Raw genomic sequence first — 20,685 nt, forward strand, 5'->3', positions numbered from 1 at the left:
GCCTGCGAGGATCCGTATGCCGTAAACAAGGCCTGCTGGACTTCCGACGTAAAGTTGCTGCCACGGAAGTCGACGGGTCACGTCGTCGTATATTCAGTTTTTTCGCCAAGCCAGTTCACGGCCGACACGGTGCAGGCGTACAAGTCTCTCGAGGTCTACGATTACTTCGAGTCGGTTTCCGCAGTGCCGGCGGGATCAGCAGACTCTGGGTCTGCGGAAGTGTGTGTATTCATTAATTGATTAAATACACACAGCGTCTGCATGTCAAGGTATGATATTTTTCCTACCCCCATGACCCCAAGGCATGACAAGCAGTAACGGTTTGTCCATTCTGCAGTCTTGGCGCTAACAGATTACAAGTAACGGCGTTGTTGGTAACGCGTTACTTTTTCCGTAACGTATAGTAACCTCCTCGTTACGTTTTCGACAGAGTAACGGGTAAAGTTTCGCTACTCGTTACTACTTCCCAAGTCTTAAAGAAATTGCGCTTCAATTTTTTCCGTGTTTTAGGCGTCAAGCCATGTTTTTCTTTGCGTTTTTTATCGTAAGTATTTAGGTGAAACCGTAAAAAGAGATAAAGTAATTATGTTCAGTTTCTGCATGAACATAATGTTTCTTGATATATGACCTGTATCGTCAAAACCGTAAAATGTGTTAAATTATCATTTAAAAAAGTAACGCAGAAGTAACGTGCGTTACTTTATATCGGTAGCGGTAACGCGTGCCTTTTTAATTTAGGCAACGTAGCTCAGTAACGCGTACCTTTTATTTGCAGGTAACGAGTAACGTATTGCGTTTATTTTTCGGTAACGCCTACAACACTGCCCTTCTGTCGCCGATCCCCTTCTGCTGGGTAGCACGGGCGTAGCGAGCCTCCGACGAGCGCTTGGCCGATGCTTTGTGCGCGAACACCGTGAGAACGAAATCCGGGTGGTCTCGATCAGACAAAGGTTTCCATGCACATAAGCAAGCCTCGGGACGGAGATTGAAATGGAAGCCGCACTTGCCTTCAAGAAAGTGTTTGCCGCACAAACGGTCGTTCGCGCGAGGCAACCATTTTTTTCGATCCACGGATATTATCCACCTTGTATGCCTTTCACAGTCTGCCGGGAACTTGTGGAAACTCACTCCGCTGCTTTTCTTGTACATTTCGGGGCAATTAACGGCAACACAGCTTCGCGGCATGCTGAAATGCTATGACGCCCATGCGAAACGTGCGCGCTTTTGCCCACACCGCCCGGCTCCGGCGCGATGGCAGCGCCGCCGCAGCTGCGTGACGTCAAGCCCGTGTGCCGGTCTATAGGGAACCTACAGAAGGAATACTGCGTCATGGATGTATGAGCCGCGTTCAAAGAAAGTTATAATTCCGGTTAACTCCGCCTATCCAACATTAGTAAAAAAAAAAGCATTGCCGATATGAGCTTAGAGGCGGCTGTTAAAGAGTCTTGCAGTCACAGTGCCAAAGAAAGTTTCAAGAGGCAGGTAGCGCAGCTGGCGGGAGCGGTCTTTTCTCAGGGAACTTACGTTGGGGTGGCAGAAAGCCTAGTAAAGAAAATTAAAGGGAAACAGAGGGAACCCCGCTGCAGCAATAGCGCGAGAACGGTCTTAATTTCGTATGTGCACACCGTCACCAATAACCTTAAGGAAGTGGCTGCTCGGTACGATGTACCCGTTGTTTTTAGTGTACCTAATAAGCTGTCGCGGTTGTGCCGTAGGATCAACGATGCCAGTGACTCTACAGAACCGTGCACAAACCACGCACCGAGTGTAACACAGGAGTAGTGTATGTTATACGCTTTTAATGCGGCTCTTCTTATATACACCTTTTTCGTTTAGCCTTGTACCCAGTTACGTTGTCCCCATATGCGGTATGCGTTCCGATAAAAAGCAAGTGATTTCAACCCGGAAAAAGAAAGAAAAGTATGGAAAGGACATAACAAGAAGGAATGGAGGTTGCAATTAAAATGTTAACATGTTCTACTCGTGAAACGAGAGGAAAGCGATGTTTTCACGCATATCGGAAGTTCCTGAATAGAAGATGGCGGCGCCCAGGTAGAAAAGGTGTATAGGCCGGACAGGGAACTGCTTGAATAACCGTAAGCGCGAGCGTGCCGCAGCCACGCAAGCTACCCCGTAGAGACACCTTGCCCCTCACTGCAGTCGTTGCCCATGCGCCCCGCCATTTAGCGACAGCAGGTCTTCGGCTAGGTACCCAGATAGGTTTCTAGAGAGCAACATGAATCTTTCAAAATCAAAGCAAAAAGGGATAATTGTGTGAGTGACACGGCACTCTATCGGAAAATGAATATCCTTTTTTGTTCAGGGGGTTACCCGGAATTAATGCTGACTGTTCGTTTTTCCACGGCTATATATATATATATATATATATATATATATATATATATATATATATATATATATATATATATATATATATATATATATATATATATATATGAACAGTTTTTTTTGTTTTTTGTTTTCAAATAAAAGTTAGTTGCAAGTGCGATTTCGTGTGTCTACTTTCTTGTCCCTTCATTGTTTTTTTTGCGCTTACCTACGTGATTATGAACCAACTGGCCAAAATCGCCACCTAATGAAGATCATGAAAAGGTGGACTATCCCATTTATGTCCACTGCATGTGTGACATATTTTAAAGTAATTAACTTAAGTAATATTATTATGAGAATTGAAATTTTTATAATAAATTATCGGTAGCTGAACGTTGTCCTATATAATATTAATTTCATATTGCGTTGCGTGTTTTTTACATAGACCCTTAAACATTTAACCTTGAGCGTTTTTTTACGAATTTTGAAGGCCTATTTTGTATGATATATGTATGTCGCAAACGTAAAATTTTCATAGCTGATTTTACGTACACAAATCTATAAATCAATAGAAGTGTTAACTGTTTGTTCACGACTGTTGCCGAGATATAATGTGGCGAACACATGATCCCTTCCGAAAGGCACAGACTTCTGACAATAAAAACAAAAGTTCGATTTCTTTTTTTTCTTTTTTCATTTGCGTTACGAGTTCTACTTATATGGTTCAACATCCCTCAAAAACATGTTGCATTTAATTGTTCAGAAAGAGATAGAGCACCTTCACTGAGAATATTTAAGACCACATAGGGAGGTAAGTTGCCATCCACGAAAAGTGGTTATAACTTGCAGTTTTCTCAAATTTAGAGGGTTTTCAATTTAATTATTTTAATGGGGCCGTTCACACTTAAATAATTCACTGTGAGGTTAAATTAGGGGCATAAGAATATACAATTTCTATCTTCTAAAACGTATTTGAAATGAAACGTTCGCTAATGAAGCCTCAAAGAGTCAGTTTTAATTTGGTTGATATGCTTTCTAAACATTCCATGGTTCTCCCGCACACTTCCAGAAAACCATCAACCTGGAAGCCCCCGGCTATCGTCAGCAAGCCTCAAAGTAAGTTTGTTTTAGTAGCACACATTTTGGAGGTCATTGTCTCTTATGTAGTTTTCTGACCATATGCCTAGCACGTTCATAAGTTCATAGTCGTGCAATGGAAAAATTAATGATATAATATTAGTTTATTTACACTAAGCATATGCTGGAGGTTGGGAGAAAAGCTCTACAGACAGCTTGACTAGTCCCAAGCCCCATAAACATGCTCACAGTGGTGCCAAAATATGTAAAGCAAGGCAGCTCCTTCATACAAACCAAAATAAAGAACACCAAAAATATCAACAATAAGAAGGTTCTCAGTGGATATAAAATTTAAACAGAAACCCAACGCTCAAAATTATTACACACTGAATAATTTATATAACGAAAATTACTCCGCTTCGGGGTTCGCCAGAAGAATAAAGCAGTAAACATTATTTATTTTGACTGAAACTAGTTAAGATTCCGTGATCTGGCCGATGATATACCAAAGTTTCTTTGCATCAATCGGCTTAATATTGCAGACAAGGTTTCCTCAGTCATTTGAGCCCCATAATATTTACGCGATGCATTTCCTATCCAGAAGTCAGACTGACAAGTGGAATATGTTAATGCTTTTGTTTTAAGAGATGCTAACGTTAGTTAAAAACTATTCGTTGCAAGTCTATATTATTTATATTTTTCCTTAAACCTGTATTCGTAATGCTCATGCATTTTCATTGCCCCATTTTCGCACAGAATGTAAAATCAGCACGGAATGAAACTAGAACGCCGTAACGCGTGCCCATCGAAACTGGCTGCTCCACCTGGAGGGCTCCTGAGAACTAATGAATATGCGCCCGGGTGCGAGGGTGCGGGTCCTACTAAGATGTGCTCGACCTTCGCGCGGCGCGTCTGGCACTTCCGCGTTTCGCCGGTGACGCGCTGTAAGCGCCGTCACTCGGGGTTCTTTTGTGTTGCCGCACTATCGCACGGTCGACACCTGCGGCTTGCGCGCGGCGCGAAGCTGCTTGCACCCGCGCCAGTGCAGCACGCCCATGGTGTCTTCTCCTCCTGGCGTGGGCAGTTTTTATTGTTTGTTATACGTATCTTAATTTTATAATTAGCAGTACTTATAGCAAAACAGCGCGACATAACGAGATATAAGAAGAAGTTTGGACACATGACGAGTGCTGACACCCAACTGAAGGTTGCCACGACAAATATTTAGTGTATAATATTTGAGCACATTCATACGTCCACTCCCAGAGCTCGTCCATTAACCTCTCTTGTTCTTCAGGCTCGTATGCCTCGCTGCGAATGCCATAATGCAGGTCCACTAACTCGCGCACTCAGCAAACATTTTCTTAATTGTAGTGAGTTGAGCGTTGAACAATACGTCACTCTGTGCAGATTCTGGTCCAATCTGTCCAGCGCACCCACTATTTATCGCTTAGCATATTGGATGTACAGCGATATCTCTTCAGCGCTGTGATTATCGCTTTGTGTATCGCAAGGTCCAAATTAAAGTTGAAATATTTCGTGCGCAAAAGAACCGTAGTGCTTGATGACGAGTCACCGGAACCATGCGGAGGCGCCGGTGAACAACGTGGCACACGCGGCCTCTGAGAAGTAGTGAAACCTCATAGACGCGAAAAGAATTCATTTATTGGCCCAACCATAGTCTTTATCAAGGCACGTAGCCAGGGGGAGGCCCATGGGCCCCGCCCCCCTCCCCCCCCGAAATCTTTAATTTTGCTGGGACCTCCTCTCCCCTCTCCCCCTCATACAGCATTTGGTCATGGGCGGGCCTCCCCCGAAACAAAATACTGGCTACGTGCCTGCTCTTTATGAAAAAAGTGAAAGCCGTTTACAACTCACTGTAACGCCGAATTAGAGCGCAGCTCTTGAGGAGGAGGAGGGAAGGGTACTGAGGGGGCGGGGGGGGGGTCACGTGACCCCGGGGAATGGGGTCACATGACCTCAGAGAGAGGGGTCACGTGACCACCTCGGAGAGGGGGGTCAAGCGACCTCGGGGGGGGGGGGGGGGGGTCACGTGACCACCTCGGAGAGGGGGGTCAAGCGACTTCGGGGGGGGGGGGGGGTCACGTGACCTAGACCCCCCCTACTCTGCGAGGTCACCGAAGATACCCGAGCTCCTCCCGAAGGACCCCGAGGTCCTCCCGAGGTCGTCCCGAAGGAACCCGAGGTCTTCCAGAGGTCCTCGGGGGGGGGGGGGGGGGGGGAGGGGAGGGGCGGGCTCGCGGTTACGCCGACGCCGCTCAAGCCGGAAAGAGGCGCCAAAGAGCTGTGATCTAAATCAAAAGTGCTGCTACAGACCGACACGTACGCCTCGGTTTTTATAAGCAATGCGCATGTTTCCGTGCGAGGTTATCAGTCGATTCTTATAAAAAAGGCGGAATTTCTCGCTGACGCAGTCTTTGGTAAGCACCGATATGCCAGGCGCATCCAGTCCGGAGCGGAATCGATGCATCACCCTGTCTGAGCAGGGCCTGTCGGAAAGAGACGGGTCAAGCGGCCGCCCGGTGTCGACCGGGCGACACTGCGGCGACACGAAAGCACCCCGAGGGACGGCGCTTACAGCGCGCCACCGGTGAAAAGCGGAAGCCCCAGACGCGCCGCCCGAGGGTCCAGCACATCTTAGTTGGACCCGCACCCTCGCACCCCGGCGCATTTTCATTAGTTCTCAAGGGCCCTCCAGGTGGAGCAGCCTGTGTCGTTGGCCACGCGTTCTGGCGTTCGGGTTTCATTCCGTGCTGGCTGTACCTTTAAGACACCCACATAATGTTCCAAAGGTTCATTTTGTGTGAAAATAATAGGGCATGTTGCATACAAGCCTTAATGATCTTTAAAAAAAAAAAAAGAAACATTTTGTGTAGATTTGATATAGTTCTAGTGCCCCAGACGATATCGGCAATATTTCAGCTGAGAAACAAAAAGTTTCACAGAAAAGCAACTTCACACTTGATAGAAGTACTAGGCGATGTCGGTGAATTTCGCCGCTGATTCGGGCGTGTTATGAAATAATACTATGCGTGTACACTGCCCAAGACATGTGATTTGAAAATAACAGACCTAAAAATTTAAACGTTTTACGATTTCAAAAGGGGCGAGTATAAAATTATATCACTCGAAAAGGTAAGAGTTTAATTTAGGGACCAAATATCATAGCTTTAGTTTCGTTTTCATTTATCAAGCTACTACTTGCTGTAGACCGATATCATAGAATTCATATCACCTAATTTCCTGTGTCTATACTATCATTGCAATTCTGACCCGATAGAAAGATGCTGGTGCCAACTGCATAAATTATAAATGTTCCCTTCGGTGTGATATTGCCGCGCGCCGAGCCGAGCAAACAGCGCTCGGTCACGGACTTCTAGAAGATTTGCGTTCATTCTTACTCGGGGCGTAACTTTTATTATTTCGTCCCCCTCTCTTGTTCTCGAAAGTGCCTGTTCATTCTCACCCCAAACGCGCGACGCTCGAACGTTCAAGCCGGCTGAAGAAGACCGTCCGTTGAAACGACCGAGGAATCCGCCGGGTTCAGGGTTTGCCACCGGAATGTAGTCGACTAATGGAGAAGATCCGCCACCAGTGCACGAAGCCTGCGATGAGCAACGAATCGTCGCCGACTACCGCCGCTTCCTCCCCCGTAGTTTACCTATCCTCGTCCTTCGAACTCCGACGACTTTCCAGGCTATATCTACGAAGATATAGACGATTGGCTTCAGCACTACGAACGCGTGACGCGCCACAACGGATGGACAGCTGGACAGTGCTTGCAAAATGTACTTTTCTTTAAAGGGAACGGCAAGGCAGTTCTTAGAGAACCGAACCATGAGGCTTCTCTTACATCATGGGATACCTGCAAGGCCAAACTCAAGAGGACTTTCACGAACGAGAATGTCGACAGCGAGCGGAAGACGTTCTGCAAATAAGGACACAAGGCCCCAACGAACCGCTCACCAGCTTCGTTGAAGACGTTCTTCGGTTGAGTAGCTGCGCTGACCCTCATGCCACGAAGGACAAGAAGCTGCGGGTTCTGGTGAGAGGAGTGAAGAACGACATCTTCGGCGGCCTTGCTCGCAACCCGCCTGCTACTGTCAAAGAATTTGTTGCGAAAGCAACAAACACCGAGCGTGCGCTGTGAGTCCGAGCCAGCCACTGGAACCGATTCGCCGGCGCGCCAGTTGCTCCGACTCTTGCATCCCCCGATTCGAAGAGGGCGGCATCGGCGCTGACAAGCTTCGCGAAATTGTCGACGATATCGTCAGAGAAGAGCTCGGGAAAATTATACCCGCCTCTCTTCGTTCCGCCTACATTTCCATCGCCTAGATCATCCGAGAAGAGATTCAGCGATCCTTCCAGCCAGAAGCTCCCTTCTCTGTGGCGGCACCGGAAGAGCCCACTCTCAGCTACACTGAAATCGCCCGACGAACGCCGCCCCTTGTTCGCCCGTATACGGCACCACCCCAACGTGAAGCTCCAGCGCCGCAGTACGTCCGCCCAAAACAACCTTCGCCAAGAAAGACGGACGTCTGGTGGACGGCCGACCAACGCCCGCTGTTTTACCCCTGCGGGAAGCCGCCCCTGCGTACCGGCGATGCCCCCAACCGGTAGCTTTCGCTTCGTGGGTTCCAACCGAACACTCCCCGCCCACGGACCGGAGATTGATGGCGGGACAACGAATACCTCCATCGTCCACCGTCACCAACGCCCGCTTCCCCCCCTGCAGTGAGATACCGTTAGCCGTCACCACGACGCCCGCAATCGCCACTTGGTAGGTCCCGCCGAGAGAGCCTGTGTCCTCTCCGTCGCCGGAAAACTAGGTACGGCAATGCCTGGAGGAGGCGTTGTCGAAAACGACTGAAGTTAAGAGACGCGGAACGAAATTACTCGAAGACCGAGAAGGAATGTCTGGCCGTCGTCTGGGCCATCAGGAAATTTTGCTTGTTCTTATACGGGGGCTTTTTGTAGCGTTAGCTACACTGGTCGAGGTTGAGCAGTTTCGCGTGGCCCTCATAATGAGCCGTGCTCATTACGCGAGCCGTGCTCATTATGCGGAGCGCGCAGTGGCGGCGGCGAAGCTCCGCACAATGAGCACGGCGCACGGCGCCGCGCGCTCCGCATAATGAGCACGGCTCATTATGAGAGCCACGCGAAGCCGCCGCCGCGCGCTCCGCCGCCGCCACGCCCGCATCGCCCACCTCGCCGGTCTGCGCATTTCAGAGGAGTGACGTCATAGCCGCGGCAGACACAATGGCGCCGCCGCGTGCCCAGCTCTGCGCCTCCGTTGCGCAGTAGCCAAGTCTGACGCTGCACCGGAGCCGTTTGATAGCGCGTCTCATTTTGTGCACTCACGCTCACGCTACGTATATCCTGGCATATCCGAGCTAAGCAACCGCAATTTTTTTTCGAGCTGTCACCGATTTCCACTCGCCATGCTCGTTGGTTGGCCTAAAGAACCTTTCGGGACGCCTCGCTCGGTGAAACTTACGACTGCAAGAGTACGACGTGACTGTGGTTTACAAGCCTGGCCGAAAACATAGCGACGTTTACTGCCTGTCTAGATTTTTCGTCGAGTCAGCCACCGGCTGCGCCAAAAACGACGACGACGACGACAATCGCTTTCTTGGCGCAGTGAGCGTTTAAGGCATGGCAGCTCTCCAACGGAACGATCCTCAACTGCGTGCAATGATTGACCATTCGGATGGAAGAGGGGGAACGATTCCCTGAGCCTTTTCACGTGCTCCAAGAAAATTTACTGTCCGGCAAGATATTTCCTACAAACGGAACTTTGAGGACAGCAACTCGACGTTGCTCCTGGTAATCCGTACAAGCCTTCGAGAAGAGATCTTCCAAGCCTGCACGACGACTCGACATGTGGTCAACTTGGCTACAGCAGGAATCTCGCAAGGTTCCGAGAGAAGTACCAGTGGAGCAAGCTCCCGAACACTGTCCACCTCTACACATGATCGTGCCATGAGCGCTAGCGACGGAAGAAACCTCCGACGAAGCCGGCAGACCCCTTGCAGACGATCTCTCCCCCGACGGCACTGTTCCAGCAGATTGAAATGAATCTATTTTAACCTTTTCTGCCGTAGACAAGGAGAAACCATTGGATAATCATGGCAACTGACTATCCTACCCGGTACGCCGATACAAAAGCACTCCCGTCGAAAACCACTGTTGAAGTAGCCAAGTTCTTCGTCGAGTCCATCGTCCTTCGACACTGCGCTCCCCAAGTCCTGATTAACGGGACGGGGCCTGCTTTTCGCTCATGGCGTAACTGATACAAGAAAAACTCCGCCTGAGCCACACCAACCGCCGCCGAACCATGGCATACCACCCGCAGACCAACGTGCTGACGGAGCGACGAAACAAGACCATTGCCGACATGATATCGACGTACATAGACGTGCAACACATAACGTGGGATGAGGTGTTACCCTGCGTCATGTTTGAGTACAACACGGCGGTTAAAGAAAATCTGGAATTCCAACTTTTCAGCTGGTGCACGGCAAAGAGGTGACAACCATGCTCGACACCATGCTGCCCGGCGTCCCGACGGCACCGACGACGCCTAGCCGGTCACCCAACGGGCAGACGAGGTACGCCAACTAGCACGCCTCCGAATAAAGGAACAGCAACTTGTCGACGCTAGCTGGTACAACCTTCGTCGGCGCGACGTAGAGTTTCAGCCGGGAGACAGGGTATAGGTGTCGACGCCCGATCACCGCCGCGGCCTGAGCGAAAAACCGTTAAAACGCTACTTTGGAACCTAGAAGGCAATTTGGCGCCTTGAGTATTTGGACTGCGATGTGCTCTCCGATGAAGCCCGACGGCTGCGACCCGATGTGGTCCACGTAGTTCGACTCAAGCCGTTCTTCGTGCGTCAGGACTGTGACGCCTAAATTTTATTTCGACTCGCCGTATTTTTTTTTTTTTTATTACCCATCTTTTTTTCTCCGTTGCATCGGGACAATGTGCTTCAAAGAAAGGGATGATGCGGCGCGCAGGGCCGAGCAAGCAACGCTCGGTCGCCGACTTCTAAAAGATTTGCGTTATTGTTACTCGGGACTTAATTTTCATAATTTCGTCCTGCTTTCTTGTTCTCGCAACTGCCTGTTCATGCGCACCCCGACTGCGTGACGCTCGAACCTTTTTCGTCGAATATTCAAGATGGTGACGCACGCAAGATATGAAACTTCACGGGACCTTGTCCAGTCAGTCTTGCTCTCGCTTTCTGTTACGCCGCAAAATCACCGCACGCTTTTCTGCTGCCTCGACGCTCGTTTTTATCATTTTGTTTGGAACACGTTCGCCGATTAATAATTTATTTTAAATGTTCATCCTCTCGCCGCCTTCATTTGTTACAATATTAGCAATATCATTAATGTTTAAGTTAAATAGCAGTGGTCCAAGCATGCTTCCTTGGGATACTCACGATGTTATTTTTTTTTTTTTTAATTAATTATTTAAATAACCCCGCAGCGTCCTTGAGGACATTATAGTGGGGAGGGTAAATGCACAATGAAACTTGACGCCAAGAAACAATTTGCTGCTTTGACAATCATACATTGAAGAGGTGCCTTATCCACTGCAAACATGCAAATGGAAACAAAACCAAAAGAAGAAGCCAAATCAGCGTCATGCTATACACACTCATCAATGTACAAAGACAAAATGGAAGCTCGTAGAAAGAATAAAAATTATGTTTTACAGTGCATAAAATATTTGAGAGTTTGCATTTGATCACACTATCCCTTCACGTAGCTGATGTCTATGGGGCATACGTCGCTGGGCCGAGTGTTCATCTTAACGCAGCCTACGGCAGGTTGCTCCAAGCCATGTCACCTCCTTGGAAGTTCTGTCGGCGGTAGCCGGTCGAGTCCAGCGAACCCATCCCGGACGATAGAATCAGACACAAGACTCACGATCTCTCAAGCAGAATCTCTCTCGGATGATCCCCCGTGCTCTATTTTTCTATTTTACTTCCAGGGCGCGCAGTCGCGCCATCTACTTAGACAAGGAAGAATAAGAATTTAAAATCACTACAGGTGCCTCTGAGGACAGGGCTGTAAAATCGGTGTTGGATGTGTTCACTCAGCATTCTGTGCGGTAAGGTTTACCCATGAACTACCGGATAGAGCACGCCTCCAATTTTTAGAGCTTAGACTAGAATTTTGAAGAAGTCACGTGTGTTGGCTTTACCAACCACGCAATAAAAAGGGACTACTTTCTTGTACTGCTGCCCCCTCTAAAGTCGTAAAAAGGAGCATTTCGTCTTCTTGCTACCAGACCGCCTTGGAAAAGTCCTACTACCATTGAATGTCAGTAAGTTTTAGGATTTAGGTACAGCGGCTGACAGATGCTGGCTTTCCAACATCAGGGTTTTTGGCTGTGGCGCCGACGTTGTTGAAAAAGGATGGTTGAGTCAAAAAAGGGACCCACAACGAGACCCCAGGTGCTCCCTTACATGCACAAAATCTCGCACAATTTTAAAAAGGTGGCCCCGAGTTTGACGTTCCCACTGTTTTTTCGGCCCCTCCAAAGTTTGCGCCACTCTGCCCTAGAACTGCTGAAAAGGCTGTGTGCAAGAGCCACTGTGCCGTAAAGAACAGGAACAAGTATGTTGATTCTGCGATTCGTGTAGTATATAAAATCCCACTAAACTGCTGAAGAGTGTACGTCACCCAAACTAGCCGATGTATTAATGACAGAGCACGTGAACATGACTGGTCCGTCCGGTCGACCGCAGGGGTCACTAGCCTCTGCATTGTGCTGCTCGTAAATGCCAGCCCAAGTTCAACATCACCATCATCGGGAGGGGCACAAACAAAACCATGAGAGAATAATTGGAAGCGTATGCAATAACAAAAAAGCGGCAAGATGCATGTGTAGCCAAACATTGGTTTTTCTACACAAAAAATGAAATTGCTTATCTTCACACGCGCTGGAGCAGTAGTGCGGTTTGCTTCGGTGTGTTTTTCATTAAATGCTTAGTTCTGAGTCCAGCGCTTGTTTCGTTCTGATCTTCCCTTTTTCATTGTCTGCTTATTTCTTTGCGCTGTTTAGTTCCGATTAACATTCTAACCTTGAATAAGCAACCGGGTTCTCGAATTTAGCAGAACGTGACATTTACAAAAACAACAAAAAGGCGTATTTGCGGCCAGGCATCGAACCACGGCTATTTGCTTGGGAGCCAAGCACGATAACCGTTCGGCCACGGGAGCGCTGCCTACTTGGCCAGCTGCGCGCGCGCGGCCTTATTCCCCCCTTTAAAAAGTACATCGCCCCGATGCAACTCACGAGAAAGAGAAAATAAAAAGAATGGTAAACTAAAGAGTCATGTGGAACACATAGCGTCCACACTCTCATCGAGCGTGAACGGCTTGAGTCGAACGACATGAACCACATCGTGTCACGGTCGGCGACGCGATGAAGCTTGCGTTCCGTCAGGCACCACTTCGTAGTTGAGATCTCCCAGGCATCAAACGACCTTGTATGATCGAAAGTAGCGCTTTAATAGCTTTTCGCTGAGGTCATGGCGTCGTATCAGTGTCCACACCCACATCTGGTCTCCGGTCTTGAAGTCAACGACCAGACGTCGAAGGCGGTAGCGGCCAGCGTCGAGACGTTGCTGATCTTGGATCCAGACTCGGGCGAGCTTGCGGACTTCTGCTCGTAGCGCAACCACCTGGACGTCGTCTCTTTCGTCGCCAGTAGGCTCGTAAGGTATTACGACATCAGGCATCGTCGTAACTTTCCGACCATGCACTAGCTGGAGGGGTGTACAACAAGTGGTTTCTTGAACCGCTGTGTTATAGGTGAGCGTGACATACGGCTGGACCTCAACCCACCTCTTATGTTCCACGTTGACGTACATCGGCACCATGTCAGCGATGGTCTTGTTTAGGTGCTGAGGGTGGTAGGCTGTGGTTCGCCGGTGGTTGGCGTGGCTGAGAAAAAAATCCCTTGCGTCAGCTTTGCCATAAACGATAACACGCTATCTGTAATCAGAAGATCGGGAGCACTGTGCCGTAGGACGATGAACTCGATAAAAAAATACTTGGCGACATCCACAGCAGTCCCTGGAGGACGGGTTTTCCGTTTGGCGTACCACGTGAGATAACCTGTGGCGACGCGTATCCAGCGGTTTCCTCATTTTCACGGCAAAAAAGGGGAAGTAGATCCAGTCCGATCTGCTAGAACGGCATGAACGGGGTAGCAATCGTATGCAGAAGTCCCGACTGCTTCGTCGATGATTTCTTACGCCTCTGACACTCATGGCATGAGTGTCAGAGGCGTAAGAATACTTTTTTTAGAAGCAGCTGGACGCTTCATCCAGCAGAACTTCAATGAAGGAATCTTCAGTTGTCCCTACAGGTACAAAAACACTTGACCGCGGCGGCAGGTTTACACAGTAGGAAAGAACATGGACTACGTACGACGTCGTATTTTTCCTCTTGTGGTGGAACAGGTTTTTATATCGTCAACCTTTTCGCCCCCACATCAATGACAGCTCAGCACTCGCAAAAGAAGTCCATTTCTAGCACAACGTCTCTCGCACAGTTCTGAAGGACAACAAACTTCACCGGACAGGTTTCGCCATAAATCTCGACGCCAGAGGTGCATCATCCGACGCGCATGACGAGGTGTCCTCCAGCGGTTCGTATCAGAGGTCTATCCCACGATGTTGTCACTTTCGCATGCGGCGAGGGAGCCCCCCACTCAAGACTGAGTAGTCGGGTTCGTTTTAGATGAGTGCCGTCGCGTTGTGGCCGTCAATAACTGTGTTTACGTTGTTCGGGACCGTCGCAGAAGCGTTCTGCCTCGGCGAATCGTCGTTAGAGTGGGAGCTATCCGGCATTCTTGGAGGCTCTATGCTTCGTCCGCCTTCGGCAAGGGCACCTCCAGGCGTTGCCGCACTCAGTTTTCTTGACGAGACAGGGGGGACAGGCTCTCCCGGTGAGAGCGGCAAAAGGGTGAAACAGGACGTTGTGGTGATGAAGAGCGGAATCCTCGAAGTGAAGACGGCACCGGAGATGGTGAGCTTCGCAGATACTCTTCAATTTTATGTGGACGCTCGCCGTACCTCTGACGTGGGTCGTTCGGCATGAAACCGGGAAGTCCAAGCTGACTGTAGGGAAAGCGCTGGGAGAGGTGGTCTGCTTCTCTGCAAGGGTGGCAAAAGGGGTACCGCCCTACCGTCCTCCAAGGTAGGTCTTCATCGTGCCACGCAGCTTTAGGTGCGAAGCCTACTGCGGCGCCGGTGCCTCTCGTCATGGAGCTGGCTGGTATTGCCGTGTGGCGGGAGGTGCTCTCTTGGCGGTTGGCGCAGGTCAAGGCCGGCTGTTCGGGAGTCACTGCGACGGGGACCTCTGGCAAGAGCGCCCGGTGTACCTCCTCGCGAACCACCTCGACGATTAAAACAGCAGCTGGTCGTTTTAGAGAAGGGAGCAACCATTTCAGTTCTTCTCGAGAAACATCCCGAATTCCACCAGCATCCTGGTGGTGGTACTACAGCTGAGGTTGATGAGAATGATGCTGTAGACGCCTGTAGTGGTGTAGGTCGTTCTCCAACTTGATATTTCACGAAAACTTCAGCAGTCAGGAGTTGGTAGATTCTAACGACAGGGGCACTTGCGTCCCTTTGCTTTTGCCCTTAAACTTCTACGACCAGCCTCCAGGATTGCGACCTCCAGGGTCGTGAGACAGCGGCTCTTGTGACGTCACTTTTTGCCCCTTCGGGACCATTTCCAATGCATGGGCGCTATAGGCCGCTAAACACACCAATCGAAGGCGCTGTCTCAGCAGCGTAAAATACTCTACTTCTTTTCCAGGTAACAACGAGTTCCAGGACCTGCGTGTTGTGTGTCTCAGGGACGCGTCCGCGTGGGACACACGCCACTGTGGCGGGAAGGCTTCGTCGTTGGCCGTCCTGAGCGAGATGGTACCGCTGTCTCGAGAGAAGGTAAACACGGTGGATAAATTAATGGAAGCATGCATACTGCCCAGCATTTCAACTCACCTAATTAGTGTTCTAAAGCTATCCTAAACTGAAAACGCGGATCAATTAGAGTCCCGTTGTCACGAAAAATGCATTAACTTTATCTCCATATATTACAGAGACGTTATTTACCGTTCATACTAAAAATAATTGAGTGCCGTATGCTTCTGATTGGTGTCTAACATTATTAAATTGGCTTTCTTGGAACTCATAAAGATGGCACAAAATTATTTCCTTTCCTTCGGCGTTGTTTTATTTAATTGTAATATTGTCGCGCCCTTCGTGCCAAAGGCTTGGTCAGCTATTAAAATATGCGTAATTGTGTTATTAAATCTGCATGCACTAAAATTTTAAACATGTCCTAATATTAATAATGCTCATGCGGTATAAAATAATATAGATGCGGTGCCTAATACCGTTCTTTTCCACAAACCCAAAACCTAGAAATGTGAATAATTTAATAACTCATCCACTATGACTATGAAGCAAATAACTAGAGTCTCATCCTCTCTCATTCGAGGCAGGACTTCAAAAATTTACTCGCGGGAAAATTCTCAATATTTAATTAAACGCGCGGCCGTAACCGTGTACTTCATGGTTTAGGATTTACTCGGCAAAGCAAACAATACTTACAATTAACTCTAAGGCCATATATCAATGAACATAGATCATAAAAACAAAAGTAGATTGGCTAATTTTCTACATTGCTGAGACCTAACACCGAAAGCACCCAGGAAAGGTTCAAAATAAATCTCAAAGGGTTCTTAGCTCTGTCTTCTTTTCCTGCCTATTTAAAGCACGAAACGACTTTACCGGAACCACCAACACCAAAATTTTGCCCGTACGTCTGTCCGTCAGTCTGTACGTACATTGCATACTAAATTTAGCGAGAAAAAGAACGACAAGTGACCTCAACAACAATTTCGTTTCCCCGCATAAGGTAGTGGGAAAATGAACGTCATGTGATCTTGTGCCTCAAGGCCAAAACACCAGTCCAGTTCACCATTAAAGTTAACGGGAAAATTCCCTTTACGTGACTTGAGGGGACGATTGTTACGCACAAATTCAATTTCCCCGCTAAATTTAAAGAAACATTTTATTTTATATCACCGCACATCATATAAAACACCAATTCAATCTCTAAATTACGCTAGATTTTAGTTATTTTATTTCCAGATACTGCGACCTCAGTGGAGGTCATTGCAGGAGTGGGAAAAAAGAACGCAATAAAGTACAAAAGGATGATATATGCAGAACAATGTACAGACAAAATTACCCTAAAATTAACAGATATAAAAGGAGAGTCGAATATTAATCAAAAGTAATTGTGGATATTCATAAAACAAAAACACCATACGGGAGCATACGAATTGACCCGTCTAGTTTATTCGAAAGTGTTATTGTGCGTGGGAAAAAAAAATAATTTTGAAAACATTTCATGTGAGGCTGAAATGGACCAGTGTTTAAAGAATTTGAATGTCTTGTGCGTGCGCTAAGTGAGAAAGGAATGTAGTTAGTCCTCGTTAACACTTCTACGTAAACGTTTTAGTCACTCAATAGTACGCCTGAAGGAAAGAGAATCAAGCTCTAAGATTGACATGGAGGTTGACTGTGAAAAATTGCCATCATACCTTCTAAGAATAACTTGGACGGCTTTAGCTTATATCGAAATAAGCAGATTAATATCTCCTTTTAAATAAGGGTCCCAGACTACGGATGCGTACTCTAAAATAGGCCTAATAAGGGTTTTATCCGCTAGTAACTTAACGTGTTTCGTCAAAACTTTCAGCGTTCGTTTAACACATCCCAATCTTTTAAGGGCACGGAAAGAGGTAAAATCAACGTGCTTGTCCCACTTAAGGTTAGGAGTAAATATATTTCCTAGATATTGTCACGAATGGCAAATGATGAAGCGAAGAAAAACTGAAGAAACGGAACGTTTAGCGGGCTAACTTGTTGCCGAAACGAAATAGAAGTAAGTTAAGGTCGCGGGCGTCGATGTCGGCGAAGCAGCAGGTTCGAGCCCTGGAGCGAAACTGACTACGCGGCTTACCACGCGGAGCCTCTTGTGTACACTTGTAGGCGTCTCGAGCATTCAACGTAGAAGGTTCGGTGCCTAGAACAGTCTAACCTCGAATCAGCAAGACGGTTCTCGAATTTACAAGAACATCGCATTACCGAGCCAACAAAAATGTGTAGCCGCGGCCAGGAATCGAACCCAGGCCAGTTTGTTACAGGTTTGAAAAAATAAAAGATCCAAATAATCCCCATGCACACACAATCCATAATTTTGTTAGGACCGCTGACCGGACGATAGGTCCACGCCCTGGTGGACTGACTCACATGAGGGGCGAGGAACGAGACGGAGGCGTTGCGTTTAATTAACAAACGTTTCACTTGAATCACCTTCAACTGCAACGCATGCACCAAACGTAAAAAAATATTAATAAACGGAAACCAACTCTTACCCTTCTAGCGCGCGGCGCTTTTGCACACACAATCAAATTCAAGAGAAAAAAAACACTGCTTTCCTTAGCATGCAGGCGCTACTCACGTATAAAAAAGAGTAACCGGCACAGCAACGGTTTAACGGCGTTGCCTCGTGGCCTCGCGGTTATCGCAAGCGCGATAGCCGTTAGGCCACGAGAGCGCTTCCCATCTGATCAGCTGCGCGCGCGCCAATATTTAAAATCATGAATCTCATTTAAAATTACCTCGTTACACCCGTAGCGAAAGATTAAAGGTTTTTTTATTTGTAAACCCATAAACAGTCTTTGCAAAATTAATATCCATTTGCCACTTTTTGCTCCAGTTAAAAAAGCGCACGAAAGACTCGCTAAGCGGCTCCTGATCATTTACGATGCCAATATTGTTACACAGGACACAATCATCGGCATAAAGGCGATTTTTAACAGCTATGTTCTCTACAACATCATTGATATAGACAAGAAAATAAAAGAGGCCCAAAAACAGATTTCTGTAGAACTCCTGAAATAACCATAGCATCCGAAGAGGTAACATTCCCGCCAGCAACAAACTGTGTTTAGTCCTTTAATTAGTAGGTAATCAAATCAAACAATATACTGAGTCCTGAGTGTTACGTCTATTTTTAAAAGCAGCTTTGATTGGAAAACTTTATCGAAGGCCTGCGCGAAGCCAATAATAATGGCGCAAATTTGGCCTTTTTTATTTAAATACGATTAAAATCCTAGGGGAATTTCAGGAGTTGCGTGGTAGTTGAAAAATTATGACGAAAACCACGCAGTTAAGGAAAAAGGATATGATTACTTTCAACGCGCTCAGATATATTCTTGTATACCATATGTTCTAGGCGTTTACAGAACGGTGATGTAAGTGAAATCAGCCTACAATTTTTAATGTCCTGCTTAATACCGATTTTGAACAAAGGAACTATTCTAGCTGATTTCCAAAGCCTGGGAACACTAGCGGTTGAAAGATACTTTACAAAGACTGCAGTTATGTACTAAGATGGCCAAGAATAATAGCGATGAAGAAATTAATTAGGAATACTATAAGGGCCTCAACTATTCTTGCAATCAATATTTAAGAGTGAGTTAATAATACAAGAAACACTGATTGCAAAATTCGATATGTACAGACACTCTCAAATGAAACCAGCACCGTGACCATTATCTTGAATAGAGACAGACCGAAAATATTCATTAAGCTCATTAGAGACATCCTCTGGATTGGTAAGGCATTGGTCAGGAATAATAAAACTACGAAATAGGCCACTTTTAGGAGAAATTGATCTCCAGAACATGGCATGGTTGCAGTTCATAAACTGAGATAAAACCGTATTAAAGTAGTTTTCTCTCGCTTCGGCCATTTTTTAGGCCCATGAGTCTTTTAAGAAGTGGAAACGATTAATGTCCTGGATTATAACTCTGCTTTATTTTCCTACTTCTTCTTACACGACGTGATAACTGCAAAGCTTCTCTGATGATCCATGAATGGATTTGGTTATCTTTTCTAGTTTAAAAGGAACAAACCTTGAAATACAGTTATTAACTATGTATCGGCGAGTGACCCATACCACCCCACCGGCCGCCTTTTTCACGTCGTGACCAGATCATCGGTACACGCTTCCTGGTCGAACCGGAAACAGAAGTAAGCTACATTCCTTCTGCCGCACTCGATCGCACAAATCTCGAGATATGTTCGCTGCAAACAGTCAACGCTTCTCCCATTGCCAGCTGCGGGCAAGTGTCGCTGACCTTGAACATCGTTCTTCGACGCATTTGTAGTGGCTGTTTGGGTGGCCGATGTTAGGTGCACGATAACCGGTGCCGATGTCCTGCGCATTCCAACCTACCTGTGCACATGCCCAACAAGCGCCTCATAGACGCATCCACACATACTGTACGTGTCGCGGATATCATTCCAATCCCTAGAGCGTAGTCCTTCTTTCACGAGACCAATGCCTATTAAGATCACCCGCCTGCTCGACACGTGTCTCGACTTAATCAAGCTTAGAAACACCGATGAAGTCGGGAAGCGTAATGCAACCCATCATATTTTCCCGACGAGACCGCGAGTTCATTGCCGGCCACGTCGTTTTGACCCAGAAGGTATTTTAACACATGCTTCACCTTGGCACTCTGCGCCCCTTGTCTAAGTCTTGGTCATCCACACTTCTCATGGTGCCCAAAAATACCGGCGACTTGTGCTCGTGTCATGACTATCGCACCCTCAACGGGGTGATGGTACTTTACCGCTACAACATTCCCTGTGTCCACGAGCGGATGTCATTTCTATCGGGAAGAACTATATATTCTAAAATCAACCTTACCAAGGCATATCATTTTACATTTTATTCCCGTGGAGCCTGGCGACATCCTTTAACTTGCAATAACTACACATTTTGGGCTCTTGAAATAGGTTCGGATGCCTTTTGGACTTGGAAATATTATCCAAATTTTTTAACGTCCTAGAGATGCTGTCAACCTAAGCCTGCTTTGTTTACCTTGTAGCAGAGCCGACAGGTGCCACAACCATGCAGGTTGTAGAAAACACCAGAGTGAATGTTGTTCCAGACTAAACAACCAAGGCTCCACTGCGCCGGGCGCAGTGCCGGTGAGCGCGCCAGCTCACGCTACCGCGTGGCCTCGGGAGCCGCGCGATATAAGAGAATATATGCCTTTTGTTTAAGCTCTGAGCCGGACGTCCCTTTTCTTCTCCGGCGCTTTCGAACACACCGCCGACAACCTTGACTACCTTCT

The 20,685-nt window shown here is 47.4% G+C and overlaps 1 protein-coding gene across 1 annotated transcript in view; it reads left to right on the plus strand.

The window, feature by feature from the left end:
* LOC8031031 (putative phosphoenolpyruvate synthase) overlaps nt 1-20,685 on the plus strand; it is a 382,894-nt gene that overhangs the window by 167,905 nt on the left and 194,304 nt on the right. Inside the window, exons 11-12 of the mRNA XM_040212580.3 lie at nt 3,401-3,447; nt 15,276-15,406. Of these exons, the coding sequence (XP_040068514.2) occupies nt 3,401-3,447; nt 15,276-15,406 (178 nt within the window). The remainder of the gene's footprint in view (nt 1-3,400; nt 3,448-15,275; nt 15,407-20,685) is intronic.

The sequence above is a fragment of the Ixodes scapularis genome, unplaced genomic scaffold, assembly GCF_016920785.2.
Source record: "Ixodes scapularis isolate PalLabHiFi unplaced genomic scaffold, ASM1692078v2 PGA_scaffold10__122_contigs__length_95168666, whole genome shotgun sequence".
Taxonomy (NCBI): Eukaryota; Metazoa; Arthropoda; class Arachnida; order Ixodida; family Ixodidae; genus Ixodes; species Ixodes scapularis.